Source organism: Solanum dulcamara, chromosome 10, assembly GCF_947179165.1.
Source record: "Solanum dulcamara chromosome 10, daSolDulc1.2, whole genome shotgun sequence".
Lineage (NCBI taxonomy): Eukaryota > Viridiplantae > Streptophyta > Magnoliopsida > Solanales > Solanaceae > Solanum > Solanum dulcamara.
The window spans coordinates 26936756-26956130 of NC_077246.1; the positions used below are offsets into that span (position 1 = coordinate 26936756).

The following is a 19375-nucleotide window of genomic DNA, read 5'->3' on the forward strand; positions in this document are numbered from 1 at the left end:
TGTTGACTTAGAGAAGGAAGAAAATGACATCGAAGTCCAGTTATAATAGTGAATTCATTAATGCCGAAAAAAGTAGGAAAATCATTATAATCAATCCAAACCTCCTTTTTCTTTTCAGAAAATATACGACGAAGACAAAGATCATATACTAACTTCATTGAAAGTTGTACTGCTACAGCTTTATCCAACTTGAAAAAGTGACCAAAACAATACTTTTTGAAACTATTTTCAATATGTTGTTCGATTAAAAATCTTTCTAAACTCAACAAATTGAGCTCCAAAACCAACTCTTGCATTGATTCTTGAATCATAAGACTCAGACACATTCAAGTGGGTCTTAAATTTATACTTATCATTGAAAATGATTTTGACATAATTTGGAGAGAATTCAATACCTTCTTCTTCTTTTCATCCGATTGTTCACTTTCTCTTTTTTCACTATTTTCCTCTCCACTTGATTAATCTCCATAGCTCTCACCATTTTTTTCTCTTCACTTGAATTTTCATTGCTATTTTCATCATTTTTTTCTTCACCTGATTGGTTAGTGCTATTTTTACCTTTTTTTTTATTTCGCTAGATTGCTCGTTGCTGCTTTGGTCACTTTTTTCTACTCCAAATGGTTGTCCATCGATACTTTGAAGTGTTGTGGTACCTCTTTTTTTAGCAACAATTAAACTCTCAATATTTTCTCTACTATCTGAATTGGATGAAATGTTCTAGTTCTCTTCCTCTTATATTGAATCATTATATCTATACTAAAATAGTTAAAAATTAGTACATAGTAAAAAATTAACTGAATAGGATCAGCAGAAAAGGAGCAATTGTAGTACATTATAGACAAATAATTAAATTATTGATCCTACAACTAATCAGTTGACCAATAATTGAACACAGTTACTAATTTTGTTCCTTATATTAGTTAAAAATTAAATAAATAAAGATAAAAATGAAGAAGGCCCCACTTGACCCTTTTTTTAAATTGGAGACTTGTGAGCCTTTTTTACCTCATTTTTCCGTCTAACTGTCATTATAGAGTCAAACTTGTTCAGTTTTAAGACTCAAGTAATTAACAATTATATATATATATATATATCAAAATCTCCAATTTCCTCGATTCATCATCACTCCGATTCCAGATCTATTCAAATTCCAATTAAGATTCAGAAAATGGCTGCACAACCCCAGAAGATCATCATTGACACTGATCCTGGCATTGGTATCCGAAAGAAAGATTTTAATATACCTCAGATAAATCCCAATATTTTGAGTTGAAATTTGTCAAGATTTATCTCGGTTTTCGTTTTCTCTAAATTCTGCATTAGGATTGACATGGGTTTTCCATTTCCTATAGAAACTACTACTACTACTTATGTCTTTTCAGCTGAATTAAGCTTTCCAAGATTTATTTTTAGAAATTGTATTGTTGAATTAATTGAGCTATTATGAATATGCCTAGATGATGCAATGGCGATATTTGTGGCATTGCAATCTCCCGAAGTTGAGGTGATCGGGCTTACAACGATATATGGAAATGTCTACACAACTCTAGCTACCAGAAATGCTTTACATCTGGTAAATTTTCATTTTCTTGGATAATTGCTAAATGTGTATGCCTTATTTGTTGTTGTAAGTGTAAATTTTAAAAGGCAAAAGACTACTGAGTCAGCTTTGCTCCTCAGTTGGGCACTATCGTAGTGGTGTATCCGATATCTGTAAACTTTAGCTACACTTATAGTTATTGATTTGAGGTCATAATGATTCAGTTGGACGTAGCTGGGAGGACAGATATTCCGGTGGCTGAAGGCTCTCATGTTACAATCACTGTATGTAATCCTGTCCTTGTTGCTCATTTTAACTTGCCTAGCTGTTACATACTCCAAGCTTTTTAGTTATTCTTGTCACTCTAATTTACTTGTTAAATGGAACTCAACTCTTTGGCACTACTGTGGTGTATCATTTTTGGTTTTTTTATGATGATCCACACTAGATATACTTGCCTTGGTACATACTCTGTCTCTCTATTTCTCTCCTCCTCCCCCCCCCCCCCCCCCCTTTCCTTTTGCTTCCCAGGTGAAACTTTCTTTGAGTTGGTAAAAATAATAAGAGAAAAGGAATAATAGGAAGAATAATCAGTAGTACCCTGTCCCAGAAAAGAAAAAAGGTCGAAAGCAAAGACATTGAGCTTGTTTATCATGGGGTCTGAGACATGTATGTGGTTCTGGGAAGAAAGAAAAGGTTCTAGACTTGTCCTTTCAAATGTTCAGATCTAGGAACAAAGCTAAAAGAAGGAATGAGTGAAGGTGGAATTTGGTATTAGAAACACCTGGTAGTTAGGAATGCAACTATAGTCAATATAAATAAAGAGAATGGGGGAGACAGATGAACAATGAATATATATGAAGCACTTTTGGTATCATTTGAGGCGTGACGAAATGATTTTTCCATGCTGTTAGCGAAAGCCGTTAAAAAGATGCACGAAACATTGAAGTGTATTTCATTCCTTTGCAATATTTTCAGTTTTTTAATCAAAGAACCACTACGTTTTACTCTTTGTTTTTTGGTCTCCTCCACTGTACTCATACAAAACAAATTTGGGACCTCTTCCTGAACTGTAGTGGAGTAAATTGGGTGATGTTATACAGGGTGAGCGGCTTGCTGAAATGTTGGTAGAGTCATAAAGTCATCAAAAACTTGAAGAAAATCTGACATACCATCCCTGTTTGCATCTTTTGGACTATCTGGATAGAAAGAAATGAGAGATGTTTTTGATACTCAGAAAAGTCATGTTTTCTGTAAACAATAAATGTCTTCAGAATTAATATTTTGGTGTAGGAGACATGGTAGATGATATTTCTCAATACTTGTAGTTCATTGAGTCTTTGAGAATGTATCAGCTTTGCTGTGTTTTTTCCTTGTAATTTTTAGTTCCTCGGTACTTGATTAATGAAATTACATTACCTTATCAAAAATAAAAAAACATTTTGCTTTTCGTTCATACCAACTTGCAGTGCTCCCCAGCCATAGTGACCATATATAGTAATGTATTTTATCTTATCGTGGATGTAAGCATACTTTTGCTAAAAAAACTTATATCCTTCTGTCTGTCTTGTTCAGTAATATTTTGTGTTCATTAGTCTTTATAACTTTGCTGTGGTTTTGTCATATATGATTCAACCATGTTAGCACTGTGCTTTTGCGGCAGTCTGAGCCTAGTTGTATAACAAGTGGTATTAAAGTATGCAGTTGAGCTACAGTTGGTAATCCAGTTTGCCCAGAAAATGACTTTGATTAGTTCTATGTTGTCAAACCATTTGATTAAAATGGGCAGGCAGAACCAGGGAGGTATTTTAGGGGAGGGGAAAAAACAAGTTGTAGAATAAAAGAGAAACAAGTCATTGAAATTTGTATGGAAAATATGTTTTCAAATCTTTAAATTTGTATTATATGATCATTGATTTTTGAAAAAAGAGCAGAAGAATGGTCACTGGTCCCAGCAGAATACTTCGATGGAAAAACTAATATTCAACAAAGTGAATATATGTTATGCTAAGTACTTCTATTATCATGTTTAATTTGTGGTCTTTCATTAAAACTGTAAATAGCAATTAATAGTGCATTAAATTGATTTGTACTTCTAGCGAATTTGCCCTAATGATAAAGGTAGCAGAACAAAGAGGAAAAAAAAGAAAAAGGATGGGAAACCTAGCAAAATGGATGGCTAAATAAAAGAGGTAAAAGTGAAGTGAATCGAGCATATAAGCTTCTTTTAGTGATTATATGGTATTTACTTAAAAAAAGCCCGTAACTTTCTTTGGGGAGGGGCAAGGAGCACGAGGACTTGGATTATTATCGTTAGTATTTTGTACACAAAGCACATAACCTTAGCTTATGTGTAGAGGTGGAGGCCAATGGCCTAGCCACCCCTCTCCACTTCCGCCATGTCGATGATGACTTTACTGTGGCAAACTAGAGTGTAGGATATTGTGGTGCAGCAGAGTTCGGCAGAAGCTTTGGGTGGAAAGAAGCCAGCAGAGATCAAATTTGACGAAAGGGAAGATATGGTTGTGCTCAAGCACAAAACTTATATCCAAGTTGTAAATAGCATTATAGATAATAAAGAAATAGATAAGGAAACCTGTTGTGATTGTGGGAGAGCCTGAAGAATCTCTTTCCAGCTAAGAGTTTGTCCAAAAGGCTTTTTCTGCAAAAACAATTTTACCATTATGGAGGAAGGTGTGAATAGCATGAAGCACTTGTACATGATCAATGGAAACTTGCGATCAATTTCAAAGATTGAGAAAGATGATAAGGCGGCTTCTGATTTTTGTGACTAACTTTGTTGCATGGAAAGACATGCAAGTTTGGCGCTGGTGTGTGGAGGAAGACTCTTGATACTAGCTACTAAGCCATCTATTGGTGTGTCAAAGAGAACTCTTGCTTAGCAAGATTGTAATTTCAAAGGATAGCCTGGGCGAAGCAGAACACACTACGGATGATCTCGAGATGTCAAGTGGACAGTTGGCACATTCAAAGACCGAAGGAATGCGTAATTTTCTAGCCAAGGACCTCCATGATCTTCAATTGATGATTCGTGGAAGCTTGGGAGGTTCAAACCATGATAGTATGACTTTGTTCCACAATTGGAATGTTTATGTGGTTGAAGTGTTTGGAGAGGAATGCTTACATCTGGTATCAGACAAGTTCTGTAGCAAAGAAAATGCGAAGGCAAAGGAATAAGCTCCCTATCTGAGACTATCTGAGCTTGGCCAACTTGACCATGTAGGAGATCCAGCATGTTGCACTATCGGAGCATGATCAGCTTGACCATGTAAGAGCTCCAACATGTTGTGCTATCTGACACTATCTAACCATGGTCACACAACTATGTTCCGAAAAATTATTTTATTCATGGGCTATTTTTGAGATTTCTAGCCATACCTCAACCTATATAAAGCTCTAGGCTCGTCCTTAGTAAGTGAATACAAATATTTTTGCATATTTTTGTTAGGAAAAACAAGAGATAACACTAAAATATTCACAGTCAAAATAATGGAGATAAAATGAAAAAATAATGACACCAAGAATTTTACGTGGAAACCCTTTTAAATAAGAAAAAAATCACGGGCCAAGAGGAGCAACAGATATCACTATAGTAAGGAATTTTACATTGTGTAGTCACAAGCTATGTTGCTTGGACTCTCCAAAAAATTGTTGCCACACCCATGTTGGATTCTCCAAAATGCACTACTTTTGGAGTATCCGACACGCACCCGTCAATATTTTTAAACAGTCCGAGCAAGATAGGTCACTAGTACAATACTTAAAGTGACCACTACACACTTAAAAGAAATAATTCTCTTTTGATTTTTCATTTCACTAACATATCACTCACACTCTATTTTTCTTCACAGACTATATCGTGTAATCTATGGTATACCTCACTCTACTCTCTAATATTTTTTCTCATTGTATTAGTGTATATTTAGTGTTGCATTGGATGAAGCGGACGTGGAAGTAAAGCTTGCCACACAGACTATCCCTAAGAGAATTTTTTAAGTATCTTGGGTCTATAATCTAGGGTGGAGGGGACATTGATGATGATGTCACACATCGCATTAGGGCGACTTGGATGAAATGGAGGCTTGCCTTTAAGAGTTTTGTGTGACAAGAAGGTACCACCTAAACTTAATGTCAAGTTCTATAGAGTGGTGGTTTGACCGTTCTTGTTCTATAGGGTGGAGCGGTGGCTAGTGAAAAACTTACATGTTTAGAAGATGCATGTTATGGAGATGAGGGTGTTGAGATGGATGTGTGGGCATTCTATGAGTGATAAGATTAGAATGAGGTTATCCGGGAGAAGGTGAGAGTGACCTCTATGGAGGACAAGATGAGGGAAGTGAGATTGAAATAGTTTGGACATGTGAAAAAGAGGTGTGTTGATGCCCTAGTTAGGAGGTACGAAAGGCTAGCTGTAGGGGGTACGTGGAGGGGTAGAGGTAAGCCGAAAAAATATTGGGTAGAAATGATTAGACATGATATGGTGTAACTTCAGATTAGCGAGAACATGACTTTAGATAGGAATGAGTGGAGGTCGCGTATTAGGGTAGAAGGTTAGTAGGGGTAGAGTGTTGTCTTGCTTTATGAAGGTTTAGACTTGTTAGTGTTGTTGTAGTACTAGTCGTACCTTTGTAGTTCTTGCTATATGTTATTTATTGTGTTTCGATTATCACACTATTTTGTTGTTGCTATTGTTTCTTTCTTGTAGACTTTACAATGTTTTTCTTTACACTGCTATGCTTTTTTTTTTATTGTTTTCTTCTTCTTTTACTTGAGTTTGATGCACTTGTACTGAAGGGCTTTTGGAAACAACCTTCTACCTCCACGAGGAAGTGGTATGGTCTGCCTACCCACTTAGTGGGATTTTACTAGGTATGTTGTTGTTGTGTTGGTGTACATAAACTGGTGTAGAGGTCCCGATTTATATGCACGAAATGTGCCCATTTTTCTACCTTGTATTAATTGGCCGGTAGCCAATTTCAACAAAGGTGTGCCTATTTTTTTACCTCGTATTAATTGGTCAGTAGCCAATTTTAACAAAGATGTACCCATTTTGTTGCAAATCTTGCCAAAGAAAGGAAAAAAAAGTCCTTGAAAGATGGGATCCGGATCCCACAATATGGGTTGGAACCCACATATCTCCCCCTCCAGTCTCATGCACCTGAAGGAGATATCTTTGTCTTCTTAAAGAGAGTTCATGCTGGCAAGTTCTCTACATAGGTCAAACTTGTCTTTTGGTATCGCCTTGGTTAGCATACCCGCAGGATTTTCACTTGTTTTAATATTTTTGACATGAATTGATTCACTCTATACTTGCTTAGGAATCTAGTGATATCTCATGTCTATGTGTTTTGTTCTTACATGGTACATAGAGTATTGGATTTTTTTTATCAAGGTCACCCGCCATATCAACATTTGTATAACCCTTCAAGATTGGATTTGATCATCCAAAAACACAAGCATTTATCTGAACTTCCTCTTAGATACCTAACTATCCACTCCACAGCTTCCCAATGCTCTTTCCCTGGAGTGTCAAGAAACCTGTTGATAACACCAATTGCGTGAGCAATATCAAGTCTAGTACATACCATTGCATATATTTAACTTCCGACGATGGAGGAATATGGAACTCTGGTCGTGCTCTCTTTTTTCCTCCCTTGTTGTAGGACATCTTCTTGCTCAACTTTATATAACTAGTAAAAGGTGTGCTAACAAGCTTAACATTCTTCGTGTTGAAGAGCTCAAGTACACATGCACTGTATTTCTCTTGTGACAAATAAAGCTTCCTTTCGTCTCTAAGACGCGTAATTCTCATGCCTAAAATTGCTCTACATGACCCAAGTCTTACACAACTCTTTCTTCAACTCGTCAATGCCCACAGTTAACATATCATCCACATATAGAAAAAAGATGATAAAATCATCATGAAATTGTTTTTGTACAAACACACAATGATCTGAGGAAGTCTTCCTGTAGCCTTGCTCCCCTATAACAGATTCAAACTTCTTATGCCACCGTCTAGGAGCTTGCTTTAGGCCATAGTCTCTTTTTAAGTTTGCACACATAATTTGTTTTTACCTTTTACCTTAAATCCCTCAGGTTGTTCCATATAAATTACTTCTTCTTGGTCACCGTGAAGAAAAACCGTCTTCACATCCATCTGCTCAATAGCAGCCAAACCAAAAGTACGAATGAAGGACATTTTCATAGCGGGAGAAAATATTTCGTCATTGTAAATACCCTTTCTTTGACCAAATCCCCTAACAAGGCCACTAGTCAATTTCAACAAAGGTGTGCCCAATTTGTTGCCAATCTTGCTAAAGGAAGATTTTCTTCCTTATTAGATGGGATCTAGACCCCACAACTTGAAGCCTAGGTACAAAGTTAGATTGGTTGTTAAGGGATTTGGTCAAAGGAAGGGTATTCACCTAAATGAGATATTTTCTCCAGTTGAAAATGTCCTCCATTTGTACAGTTTTTAGTTTGATTGCTAGTCTTAATTTAGAGATTGAGAAGATGGATGTGAAGACGACTTTTGTTCGCGGTGACCTAAAAGAAGAGATTTATATGGAACAACCAGTGGGCTTCAAGATAAAAGGTAAAGAAAATGATGTGTGCAATCTTAAAAAGAGTCTCTATGGACTAAAGCAAACTCCTAGACAGAGGTATAAGAAGTTTGAATCTGTTATGGGGGAGCAAGACTACAAGAAGACTTCCTCAGTTCATTGTGTGTTTAAACAAAAACAATTTGATGATGGTTTTATCATCCACTTGCTATATGTAGATGATATGTTAATTGCAGGCGAAAATAATTTTAGGATTGACGAGTTGAAGAAAGAGTTTTGTAAGAGTCCGTTTGGATGGGCTTAAAAAAAGTAACTTTTATGTATGAAGTACTTTTAGAACTTTAAAGTGCTGAAAGTTATTTTTATAAATAAGCAATTGAGTGTTTGGATAAAAGTGCTTAAATAAAGAAAATTATGTGAATTTTAGGGTTAAAAGAATAAAAAGGGTAGTTTGGGAATTTAGTTAAAATATAAGGGATATAAAAGTAATTTTCATGGTCAAAGAAAATGACTTTAAGCACTTAGAAAAAAAAAAGTTAGGAATCCTAACTTTTCATTTTTGACTGACTTTAAGAACTTTCTGACTTAAAGTTAGCATTAGGCAAACACGTCCAAAAGCTGAAAAAGGGCTTTAAGTTGGTTTTGACCAACTTAAAGCCAATCCAAACGGGCTCTAAGTCTTTTGCTATGAAAGACTTAGGTCCTGCTAAGCCAATTTTTGGCATGAGAATTACTTGTGTTATAGAGAAGATTTATTTGTCACAAGAGAAATATATTGAACGTGTACTTGAGCGCTTCAACATGAAGAATGTTAAAGCTTGTTATCACACTTCTTGTTGGTCATATGAAGTTGAACAAAATGATGTGTCCTACAACAAGGGAGGAAAAAGAGAACATGGCCAGAGTTCCATATTGTCCTTGAAAGTTTAATATATGCAATGGTATGTACTAGACTTGATATTGCTCACGTAGTTAGTGTTATCAGTAGGTTTCTTGACACTCCAAGGAAAGAAAATTTGGAAGTTGTGAAGCAGATACTCAGCTATCTAAAAGGAAGTTCAGATGAATGCTTGTGTTTTGGAGGATCCAATCTTGAAGTTCTATACAGATTTTGCTATGGCAGGTGACCTTGATTAAAAAAAAATCCAATACTAGATATTTGTTTACTTTTTTTTTTTTGGGGGGGGGGGTTGTATTATGGAAGTCAAAGTTACAAAAGTGTGTTGCACTGTCTGCAACTGAAGCAAAGTATATTGCTGCTATTGAAGTTAGCAAAGAGATGATATGGCTCAAACGATTCCTTAAAGAACTTGGATTGCAACAGATGGAGTATCTTCTCTATTGTGACAGTCATAATGCAATAGACTTGAGCAAGAACTCCATGTACCATGCAAGAACAAAACACATAGATGGGAGATATCATTGGATTCATGAGCAAGTGGAGTGTGAATCATGTCACGTCAAAAAAATTTACCCAAGTGAAAATCCAGTGGATATGCTAACCTAGGGGATACCAAACGACAAGTTTAACTTCTGTGGAGAACTTGTTGGCATGAGCTCTATTTGAGAAGACAAAGATACCTCCTTCAGGTGCATAGGACTGGAGGGGGAGATTTGTGGGCTCCAGATCCTATCTTTTAAAGAAAATATTCCCAAATCGGGCATATCTTTGTTGAAATTGGTTGCCGGCCAATTAATACAAGGTGGAAAAATGGGCACATTGCATGCCTATAAATAGGGACCTCAACGTCAGTTTATGTACATCAACACAGAGAGAAAAAAATATTAGAGTGCTGAGGTATACCATACACTATAAGAAAATAAAGTGAGCGATATTTTAATGAAGTGGAAATCAAAAGAGGGTTATTTCTTTTGAGTGTGTAATGGTCACTTTGAATTTTGTACTTGTAACTACACAATGTAAAATTTCTTAATATAGTGATATCAGTTGCTCCTCTTGGCCCATGGTTTTTTCCTAATTCAAAAACGTTTTCACTTAAAGTTCTTGGTGTCATTTTTTTCCCATTATATTCACGGTGAATATTTTTGTGTTATTCCTCCTTTTTCCTAACAATTGTGAGATCGGAAAACTCCATTTGAGACACGATTAGATCTCTTGGTTTGAGTTGGACTCATGATTGCCTGTTTTCATGAATTAGGATTTCTGAGGGTAATCTTCTTGTTTCTTTATATCTTGGGTTCTATTTTTTCGTTCTTTGGAAGCGATCAAGCTCGTATATCGATTGTTGCCTGAAACGTTCATATAGAGTTCTAGATTTCTTCTTTGTTTTACTATGCAGGTTATTCTCGATTATTTTAATTGACTTCTATCTTATCTTTGCTTTCAATTATTGTTACTTGATATTCCACTGTGGTTTGTATCTCGGATCGTATCAAGAAATCTTGCTTAACGAGCTTGTGAGTAATACTTCAAGATGTATCCTCCATATTCCAAGTGTATGAGGTAACTTTCAAGAGCTTTTTCCATGTACCACTAGCTTTCTTGCTCCATATAACAAGTGGGACTGAAGATGCTCTCTTAGGAAGACCAGAAGGTTGTGGCTCAGAGGAAACTGCTTTCTAAATAGCATCAGAATTTATTTTCTAACCTACAATACCTGACTTAGCAGCAAAATATATCCGCAGAATATCCACAGAATAAGGCATAGGTGGTAAATATGATAAAAGAAATGGTGAAGTGCATGCTGGAGATTCTTATTTTAGTTTCTTGCATTTTCTTCTGTATGAGAAAAAATCAATTGCAACATCAGTCCTGGATGTGATGATTGTTGCAGAATTCTCATATGGTTTACCAATAACATTTCCTTTTTCTAAATTTTATTGTGCTTTTCTTCTGATTACTTGTTCATTTAGCGAATAGGCAGCAAACCTTTTTTGCGAAAAGGTAATAGTCAGAATAGGCAGCAGACTTAGAAATGTCTTTTCCTTATGAATATGCTTCTTCTTACTTTGTTTAATTTAATGTAAAGAAAGGTACGAAACTTCGAATTGCTGATTTTGTTCATGGCACGGATGGACTTGGAAACCAAAATTTTCCTGCACCAAATGGAAAGCCTATTGAACATAATGCTGCTGACTTTCTCATTCAACAAGCCAGCCTATACCCTGGAAAGGTTACTGTTGTAGCTTTGGGTCCCTTAACAAATATAGCTCTAGTAAGTATGTAATCTTCCAGTTAAATATTACTCGATCCATTCCAGTTTATTTGGCATCATTTCTTTTTTTGTCTTCCGAAAAGAATGACAGTTTCTAAATTTGGGAACAAAAATTAAGCCTCTATAGTCGCACAAATGTTATGGCATGATTAAGACCCCAAGTTTTAAAATTCATAAATAGTCGCACAAATGCTATGGCACGTTTAATACCAAAACTTCCCTTCTTTTTTAAGCTCCGTGCTCAGTCAAATTATGCCACATAAATTGGAACGGAATCAGTTGATGATAACCTAATAGAAATCTGGTCACTGAAATGGAATATTGCAACAGGCCATTCAATCAGATCCTGATTTTGTTAAAAACATTGGACAAATTGTTGTTCTTGGTGGTGCCTTTTCTGTAAACGGAAATGTCAATCCAGCTGCTGAGGCGAATGTAAGTTGCTATGATACATCCAAAATCATGCTTTAGTTTTTCAGGTGTATTCTCTATGTTATATTTACACCTGTTTTGTTGCTCATCTGCACAAGATCTTTGGAGATCCAGATGCTGCTGATATTGTATTTACTAGTGGTGCTGACGTTCTAGCAGTTGGAATAAATGTTACACATCAAGTTGTCCTTTCTGGTACTTTCTCGGTTGATTAAGTTATTACAACCAGTTCGTATGGTACTTCAAATATTCTGTTCCTCTTACACTACCATATTCTTGTTCCTCTTACATTTCCTGCATTCATGACTTGAAAGAATGGGTTATGTATTCTGGACCATCCTCATGTCAGTTCTGAAAATATTCTGCAAACGCAGCCAGAAGTTTCCATTTTTCACTGTCTGCTTAAACTATTATAGATATTTGGTTACTGGGAGATAGTAGCACAGTTGGAGGATGGTGAATTAAGGAAGGAAAAGAGAAAATTGAGAAATTAACTTTAAATAAATTACTTTTCGTGTCTCGTGTAACATCTCTTTTTATTTAGCGAGGAACCCTTTCACTCGACGTCAAATGATCAAAGCTAAAAGCTTTAGGCATCTTTTGAGCATGTTCAGCTTCCAAAATTCCTAGAGTCCTACGCTACGGCATTATCACAGAAAGAAAACACTAACTGTCAGCATTCAACAAATAAAAATGTAGATTCATGAGGCAAACATGGAAATGAGGCTCGACAAGAGAGATAGTTTCAAGTATTTTGGATCTTTAATCCAAGGGAGTTGGGAGATTGACGATGATGTCACACATTGTATTGGTGCGGCGTGGATGAAGTGGAGGCTTGCCTCCAGAGTCTTCTGTGATAAAAAGGTACCACCTTAACTTAAAGTTAAGTTCTACAGTGTGGTGGTTAGACTAATTTTGTTGTATGAGATAGAGTGCTGGCCAGCCAAGAACTCTCATGTTCAGAAAATACAAGTTGTGGATATGGATGTGTGGGCATAATGAGAGCAATAAGATTAGAAAAGTGAGCTGAGATGGTTGGGGCATGTGAAGGGGAGATGCACAAATGCCCTAGTGAGGAGGTGTGAGAGGTTGGATATAGTGGGTACGAGGAGAAGTAGAGGTAGGCCAAAAAATATTGGGGAGAGACAATTAGATAGGAAATGACACAACTTCACCTTACCGAGGACATGATCTTAAATATGATGGTGTGGAAGTCATTGATTATAGTAGAAGGCTAGTGGATAGTGGAGTGTTGTCTTGCTTTTTGACAAATTTAGGCTTGGTGGTGTTTGCCGTAGTATTAGCCTTATTCTTGTAGTTTCTTGCTTTTGATATCTAGCATCATTTGTTGTTTAGTGTCTTTCGATTATCGTATTATTGTGTTGTTATTGTTTCCTTATTAGTTGCTATATTTTCTTCATTATCACTTTTCCTTTTCATACCTACTTTGATTTATTATATTTGAGCTAAGAGTTATTCGGAAACAACCTCTTTGTCTCTCCGAGGTAGGGTTAAGGTCTGTGTACACTCTATCCTCCCCAAACCCCATTTGTGGGATTTCAGTGGGTATGTTGTTGTTGTTGGTATAGAGATAGTAACATAGGAGCATTATGAATTAAAGAACAAAGAGAGATTTTCAGAAGAATTTTTACCTGATCCCTCTGCATGTCTCTTGAAAAATTCTTGAGCATTAGCTAAATAATAAGCAAAATACATATGTGTGGATCTTTGATTAAGTAAAGCTGCATGTGCTTTATAACAAACTCTTTTATGCATCCAATCCAGTGGGCATGCTCTGATTTCCAAAGCCATAGTTCCACCTTCCCCCTACGCTTGGGTGAAGAAAAGTTATGAAATTTCGGTTCTTGTTCAGGATTTCCACAGATAACCCAAATTTAACTGGATATTGAAACCTTTGCTTTTCTCTTTTGTTATTGGTGTAGAAGATTTCACTGGCAGATGGGTAGTCACAGTGTTTAACTTGTATGATTTATATTGACATGTTGATCATTCTTTGGGAAAAGAAATCAATTTGTGATATAGTCCAATAACTGTCGGGAAAATAATACGGTATCTCACGTAATGGTGAAATTATTACCACATAAAGTAACAATATATAGAGGAAAGTTTTATACTACTACATCGAGATGTGCTTTATACTTTCTTTTTTCTCCTCCCTTCTTTACATAGATGCTACAATTTGAGCTCCTCTGGACCATTTTATTTCACTTCCCACAAAATTAACTTTCTTATTTATATTTATTTACCTCTGTCAGATTTTGATCGAGACGAGTTGGCGAAGTCTAACGGAAAGTATGCCAAGTACCTTGACAAGATCTTGGGTGTTTATTTTGGTTATCACCATGATGCATACAGCACAAAAGGTCTGTCTCTTGCCAAACTGGCTTTCTTAGTGTATTATTCGGTGCATGCTCATTGTTCTGATTTTATGGGAACTGGGACTCCACATAGGTGTTTACCTTCATGATCCAACTGCCCTGCTTGCTGCTGTTGATCCCTCACTAATCACCTATACAGAAGGTGTGGTTCGTGTCCAAACAATTGGAATCACAAGAGGTCTGACTCTATTTTATAACAAACAAAAGAGGTAAACTGTTGCATTTTTTTTTAGAACAAGTTTATCCTCCATTCCTTTTATTGTGTTTTCAGAGCAACAAAGCTTCTCTTCCCAGCCCTACAAAAGTGTGGTTTGGTACATTTACTATTCTCTAGATTGCTTGCACCATCAGTATCAGATGGTTCTATCATTGGCTGACAATTCCAGCTGGACCTAGACACTTGCCATCTTCAAATAACACTATAGGATAGTACTTTGAGGATTCAACTTCCTTCAGTAAAGGGATAGCAGGAAAGAGAACTTCCGCAATGATGCAGAATGAAAATGGCTGAAGTAAATTGTATTGTGAGCTGTGACAGTGGTACTCAACTGTCACCATCAAGTTAGTTATGAAGTTGTTAACAATTTAGTCCCTGAAGTTACAGTAGTATTATATTTTTGTTTAATTACACATTAGCCATCTTTGTATGAGCTGGCATAGCTCTGTCAGAGGCAATAGGTGAGGACACTGTTTTAGGTAGCATACTCTATGTGAGTCAGCTAGGGTTGTGGTCCTATATATAGTACTGATGAAAATGAAATGGCATTATCTTGTTGGCCATATATCTCTTAGTTGTAAATTAGCTTAGCTAGTACTCTTTCTTCTTCTTTTTCTATTCCCCTGATTCTACAGTTCCATTGATCTCTATTCAGCAGTGTTACTACTTCATTGGATCTGCCTTACGCAACACTTCTCATTTTTGGTCCTCCGAGGATCTTGTCCTCAAGCCCGCTTTAGTTCCATGAACCCAAAAGGGGAGGTTTGTGGTGATGTACCCTAAGGCTGAATGTCATTTATATCTTCGTATGCCTTGGTCTAATGCTCATGTTCTTTCATATGATCAGAAGTGGAATAATTATGTTGTGGTCAAGAGAGGAAACCAACTCTTGTGTGCACCTAAATCTTCTTTCTCATATGTTCATCATGGTGAAGGAAGGTCAAGTGAAATCATCCATGATGATCAAAGTGTAAAGAAAAGTGGGGATGAGAGACAAAAGAAAGAGAACAGTGAAAAAAAAGGTGACAATCCTAGAGTGGAGAAAGGAGAGGATGAGTTGAGTGAGGAGAATATTCAGGGGCAGATCTAAGATCTAAGAGTTGGGAAGTTTAAAGTTCTAATGGGCTTGAGGAGTAAATGCCACTACATCCACTTCTCTCTTGAAGTGGTGTATTTGGTTTGCTTAATATATACCAACTCTATTAGATTTCACAAATATATACAAGGTTGGAGCTGAAAACATTGTGTTCAGATGAACCCGGCTACTTTAACACTAGGTCTGCCTCTAAATATATTGACTCAATGTCTGTTTGACCATTCCTCTCGAGAAAGCAACATGAATATCTTCTTGACTACCTTCGAATTCTTAATAAAGCAGCAGACTATCCTCTGAAATCTCAATCAGGCTGGAGCAGCAAAAACTAAAAAGAGAAGACAGTGTTTGCAGGAAAGTATCATGGAGACAAATGATGAGAGAAGAAGTAAAATCTAATTGGCACAATGCGCTCAGCTAAAAGGAACGGAGCGTAAGATAGCTATGCCAACGTCTTACCCACAAGTAATACAATTCAAATAGTAGACAAGTATTACAACTGTTAAATCAGATATTTTAGATATCAAGTACAGTTGGATAGGCATGATGATAATAACAATGGATAATAAACATGCTCAAATATCATCAACTGTTCAGAACAACTAAATAAGCACGATGGATATCATATACATAGCTAAGCCCTTCTGGCCAATACCGGATACTGAGAAATAACTATCTTGCTCATACTTGCCTCGCACATGAACTAGATTATTTTAAATGCATCAAAGCAACTAAAGTAGCATGCTTTTATTGAAAAGCGAGCAAAACAAGAAACTAAAGTTTCACTTACATCGCGAGCAACTTAGCACCATTCCTTCACTTTCCTTGCTTCACGACTCCAATCTATGCAAGACTAGTGTAGGAAATGTTATTTATGGATGATAAAGTTTTGATTGACGAGACTAGTGGTGGAGTTAATGTTAAGCTGGAGATTTGGAGACAAACCCTAGAGTCGAAAGGGTTCAGGTTGAGTAAGACCAAGACAAGATACTTGGAGTACAAGTTCAGTGACGTAACACATGAGGATGGCATGAAGTGAGGCTTGATGCTCAGATCATCTAAAAGAGAGGAAGTCTCAAGTATCTTGCATTTATTATCCAAGGAAATGGCGAGATGGATGAAGTATGTAACTCACCGTATTGAGGCAAGATGGATGAAGTGGATGCTCGCATCCGAAGTCCAATGTGATTAGAAGGTGCCACCAAAACTCAAAGGCAAGTTCAAAAGATTGGTGGTTAGACCAACTGTGATGTATGTGGCGGAGAGTTGGCTAGTTATGAAATCTCACGTTCAAAAAATGAAGGTGGCGGAAATGAGGATGCTGCAATGGATGTGTGCATACTAGGATATTCGGGACAAGGTGGGAGTGGCTTCGGTGAAGGACAAGATGCGGGAAGCGAGATTGAAATGGTTCGAGCATGTGAAGAGGAGATGCACAGATGCCCTAGTGAGGAGGTATGAGAGGTTGGTTGTGGATGGTTTCATGAGAGCTAGAGATAGGCCGGAGAAGTACTGGGGAGAGGTGCTTAGACAGGATTTGGCGCATTCTCAGCTTACCGAGGACATGACTTTAGATAGGAGGTTGTGGAGGATGGATTAGGATGGTAGGTTAGAAGGTAATAGTACGTTGTCTTGCTATCCGTCCATACTAGTAGTCATAGTATTGCTTCTGTAGTTTCTTGTCCTTCAATTTTTGGTATTATTTGTTGTTTCTTGTACTTCATTCATCGTAGTCTTTTACCTTATTATGCTTTTACTTCCGTCACTTCTTTTTCTGAACTGTTGCTTTGGATTGTTTTTTCTTGAGCCGAGGGTCTACAGGAAACAACCTCTCTACCTCTAAGGTCGGGGTAGGTCTGCGTACACTCTACCCTTCTCGGACCCACTATGTGGAACTACACTGGGTATGTTGTTGTTGTTGTTGTTGTAGTAGTAGTGTACCTTGATTTATAGGTTGGCATTCCACCCTCTTCATCCCAAATCTGAGAGCCTCCTCAAAACCTCTCGAAATAGCTGTTGTTTTTCATCACTGTTGTAAATATACTGATCGGGCCTTTTTTGCGATGAGCTGGGTTAACTTGCCAAGTCTTTGAATTCGCGGCTCGCAGCTCCTTGTGGTTGCATTCGCGTTGAAGGGAAACTAGGCCCATCTGGAAGATGTCCCATTCTTTGTGATTGCGGAGACCAGCCCGCATTAGCAGTGACCAGCTTTCCTCCTCTTCGTGATAGGGGCTGACCCCTCGCGATCGTGAAGCATAATCCTGCACCAGCAAAATCTGCAATTTTGAATGTGGTCTAATGGTACCGAAACTCACTCAAGCCCCTCGGGTCCTTATCGAAATCATGCTGACATGTCCAAAAATGATGTCATTGACTTATACAAGGGGTCTCAAATCATGATTTGGCACAGAAATGCTCAAAAACTGGAGTTGGGTTGTTACAATATTGTTGGATAGGAATACAAGGAATTGGATAGGAATACAAGGACTTGTGGAAGAGAAAAAATTGTCAAACCCAAAGATCTCTTTTGCAACTCTCTTTCCCATTTTTACTGAAACTAGACCATTTTAGCTGTCCTTTTCAGTTAGGCCTCTGGGTTCAAGAACTTGAATATGTTGTTTTGATGAGTTGGATTAGATATGTGTGTTTCAAATGACTAAAATATTCTATGCACCCGTGTTTTGCTCCCTGTTTTGATGCTTTGGGAAATTTATCAATCTTTGTACATATAATGTTTTGAATTGAGGGATATTTGATTGATAAGTAGTACTTACTATGTTTACTGTTGAACAAACAAGGTTTGCTGAATTCACTGAATGGTCTGATAAACCCTCAGTAAAAGTGGCAGTAACTGTTGATGCTCCTAGAGTTCTCAAATTGGTTATGGAACGGCTCATCAATTCTTAGGAGAATCTAGTAGCTGAAAGAGAGCTATTTGACGTATCTCCAGCTGCACTTTCTATTCTTTGTTCGTCTGCAACTCGGTGCTTGAAACATGAACAATTTCCAGAATTCTGTTTTGATGTGAAGGGGAAGATGATAACAAGGTTTTCTTCATACTATGATTATGGGACATATGTCGATCACCAAGAAGAATTTCGTTTTGTTTATTGCTTCGATGCCATCTCCAGACGTAACAAAATCTCCTGCTTCTGAGCTCCTTTTGAATAAGCTGATCTTTAGAACCCATCACTCATCATTATTTTAGTTTCTTTTAAACTGAACGGTCTCATATACTTGTATCTCTTGGTGATCAGAGGTATATGCTGACATTTTCTCTATACAAACAATCAAGGGTTCAAGTTTAACTATAAATATATGATGTCATCTCTGAATTCAGTCACAAATAGCCTATAAATAGAGAAATGCTACTTGTAGAATGGGGTTGAATTATACTCAACCCTCTTGAAATAATGTGTTTGAGACAATTAACCTTAAAGTAATTTTTGCAAGTGATGGTGTTTGAGACAATTAACCTCCTTAAAGTTATTTCTGCCCTCTTTAACCCAAATCCATAAGTCGTATTTTAAGATGTCAGATTCATTATAATGAAAAGAATATGATCACGTATATTGTTGTTTAGCCTTAGTTTTTAAACAAATGAAATTGACAGATTTATCCAAACAAGAACGAGTTCAACTTGTAAATAGCCTGGTTGATCAGATCATCACAAGAAAATGGGACAGCTTGTTCAACAGTAATTCAGATCTATTTATAGTTGAAGATTTTCGAGACAGAATTTGGAACTTGCTATCCTCTTGCCTAGCAGGCAAAGATTTACTTTTTCTTCGATGAATCGTTTTTTTTTTTCAAAAACCACTAGTAGGGATATGGATGGAGTCTCGCTCAGTAAAGAGAGTTGTAGGATTCAATATATGTCATAAACCGTAAATTTAGAAAACAATGTCTATTTACTCTCCAAAACGTCTACTTC

General features: G+C 36.9%; 1 protein-coding gene across 1 annotated transcript; it reads left to right on the forward strand.

Moving 5' to 3' along the window:
- Positions 1-1030: 1030 nt before the first annotated feature.
- LOC129870906 (probable uridine nucleosidase 2) lies at positions 1031-18788 on the forward strand. The gene is made up of 9 exons (XM_055945783.1): positions 1031-1217; positions 1458-1573; positions 1765-1824; positions 11115-11300; positions 11631-11735; positions 11831-11927; positions 14009-14116; positions 14205-14340; positions 18240-18788. Exons 1-9 carry the CDS (start codon positions 1169-1171, stop codon positions 18346-18348), a joined length of 966 nt encoding a protein of 321 aa, XP_055801758.1. The 5' UTR covers positions 1031-1168; the 3' UTR covers positions 18349-18788.
- The last annotated feature ends 587 nt before the right edge of the window (positions 18789-19375 follow it).

Coding starts and splice junctions, on each gene's coding strand:
- LOC129870906 (XM_055945783.1), top strand. CDS start 1,169: ATGGCTGCACAACCCCAGAAGATCATCATTGACACTGATCCTGGCATT. Junction 1,825..11,114: donor GCTCTCATGTTACAATCACT/GTATGTAATCCT, acceptor TTTAATGTAAAG/AAAGGTACGAAACTTCGAAT. Junction 11,736..11,830: donor ATCCAGCTGCTGAGGCGAAT/GTAAGTTGCTAT, acceptor CATCTGCACAAG/ATCTTTGGAGATCCAGATGC.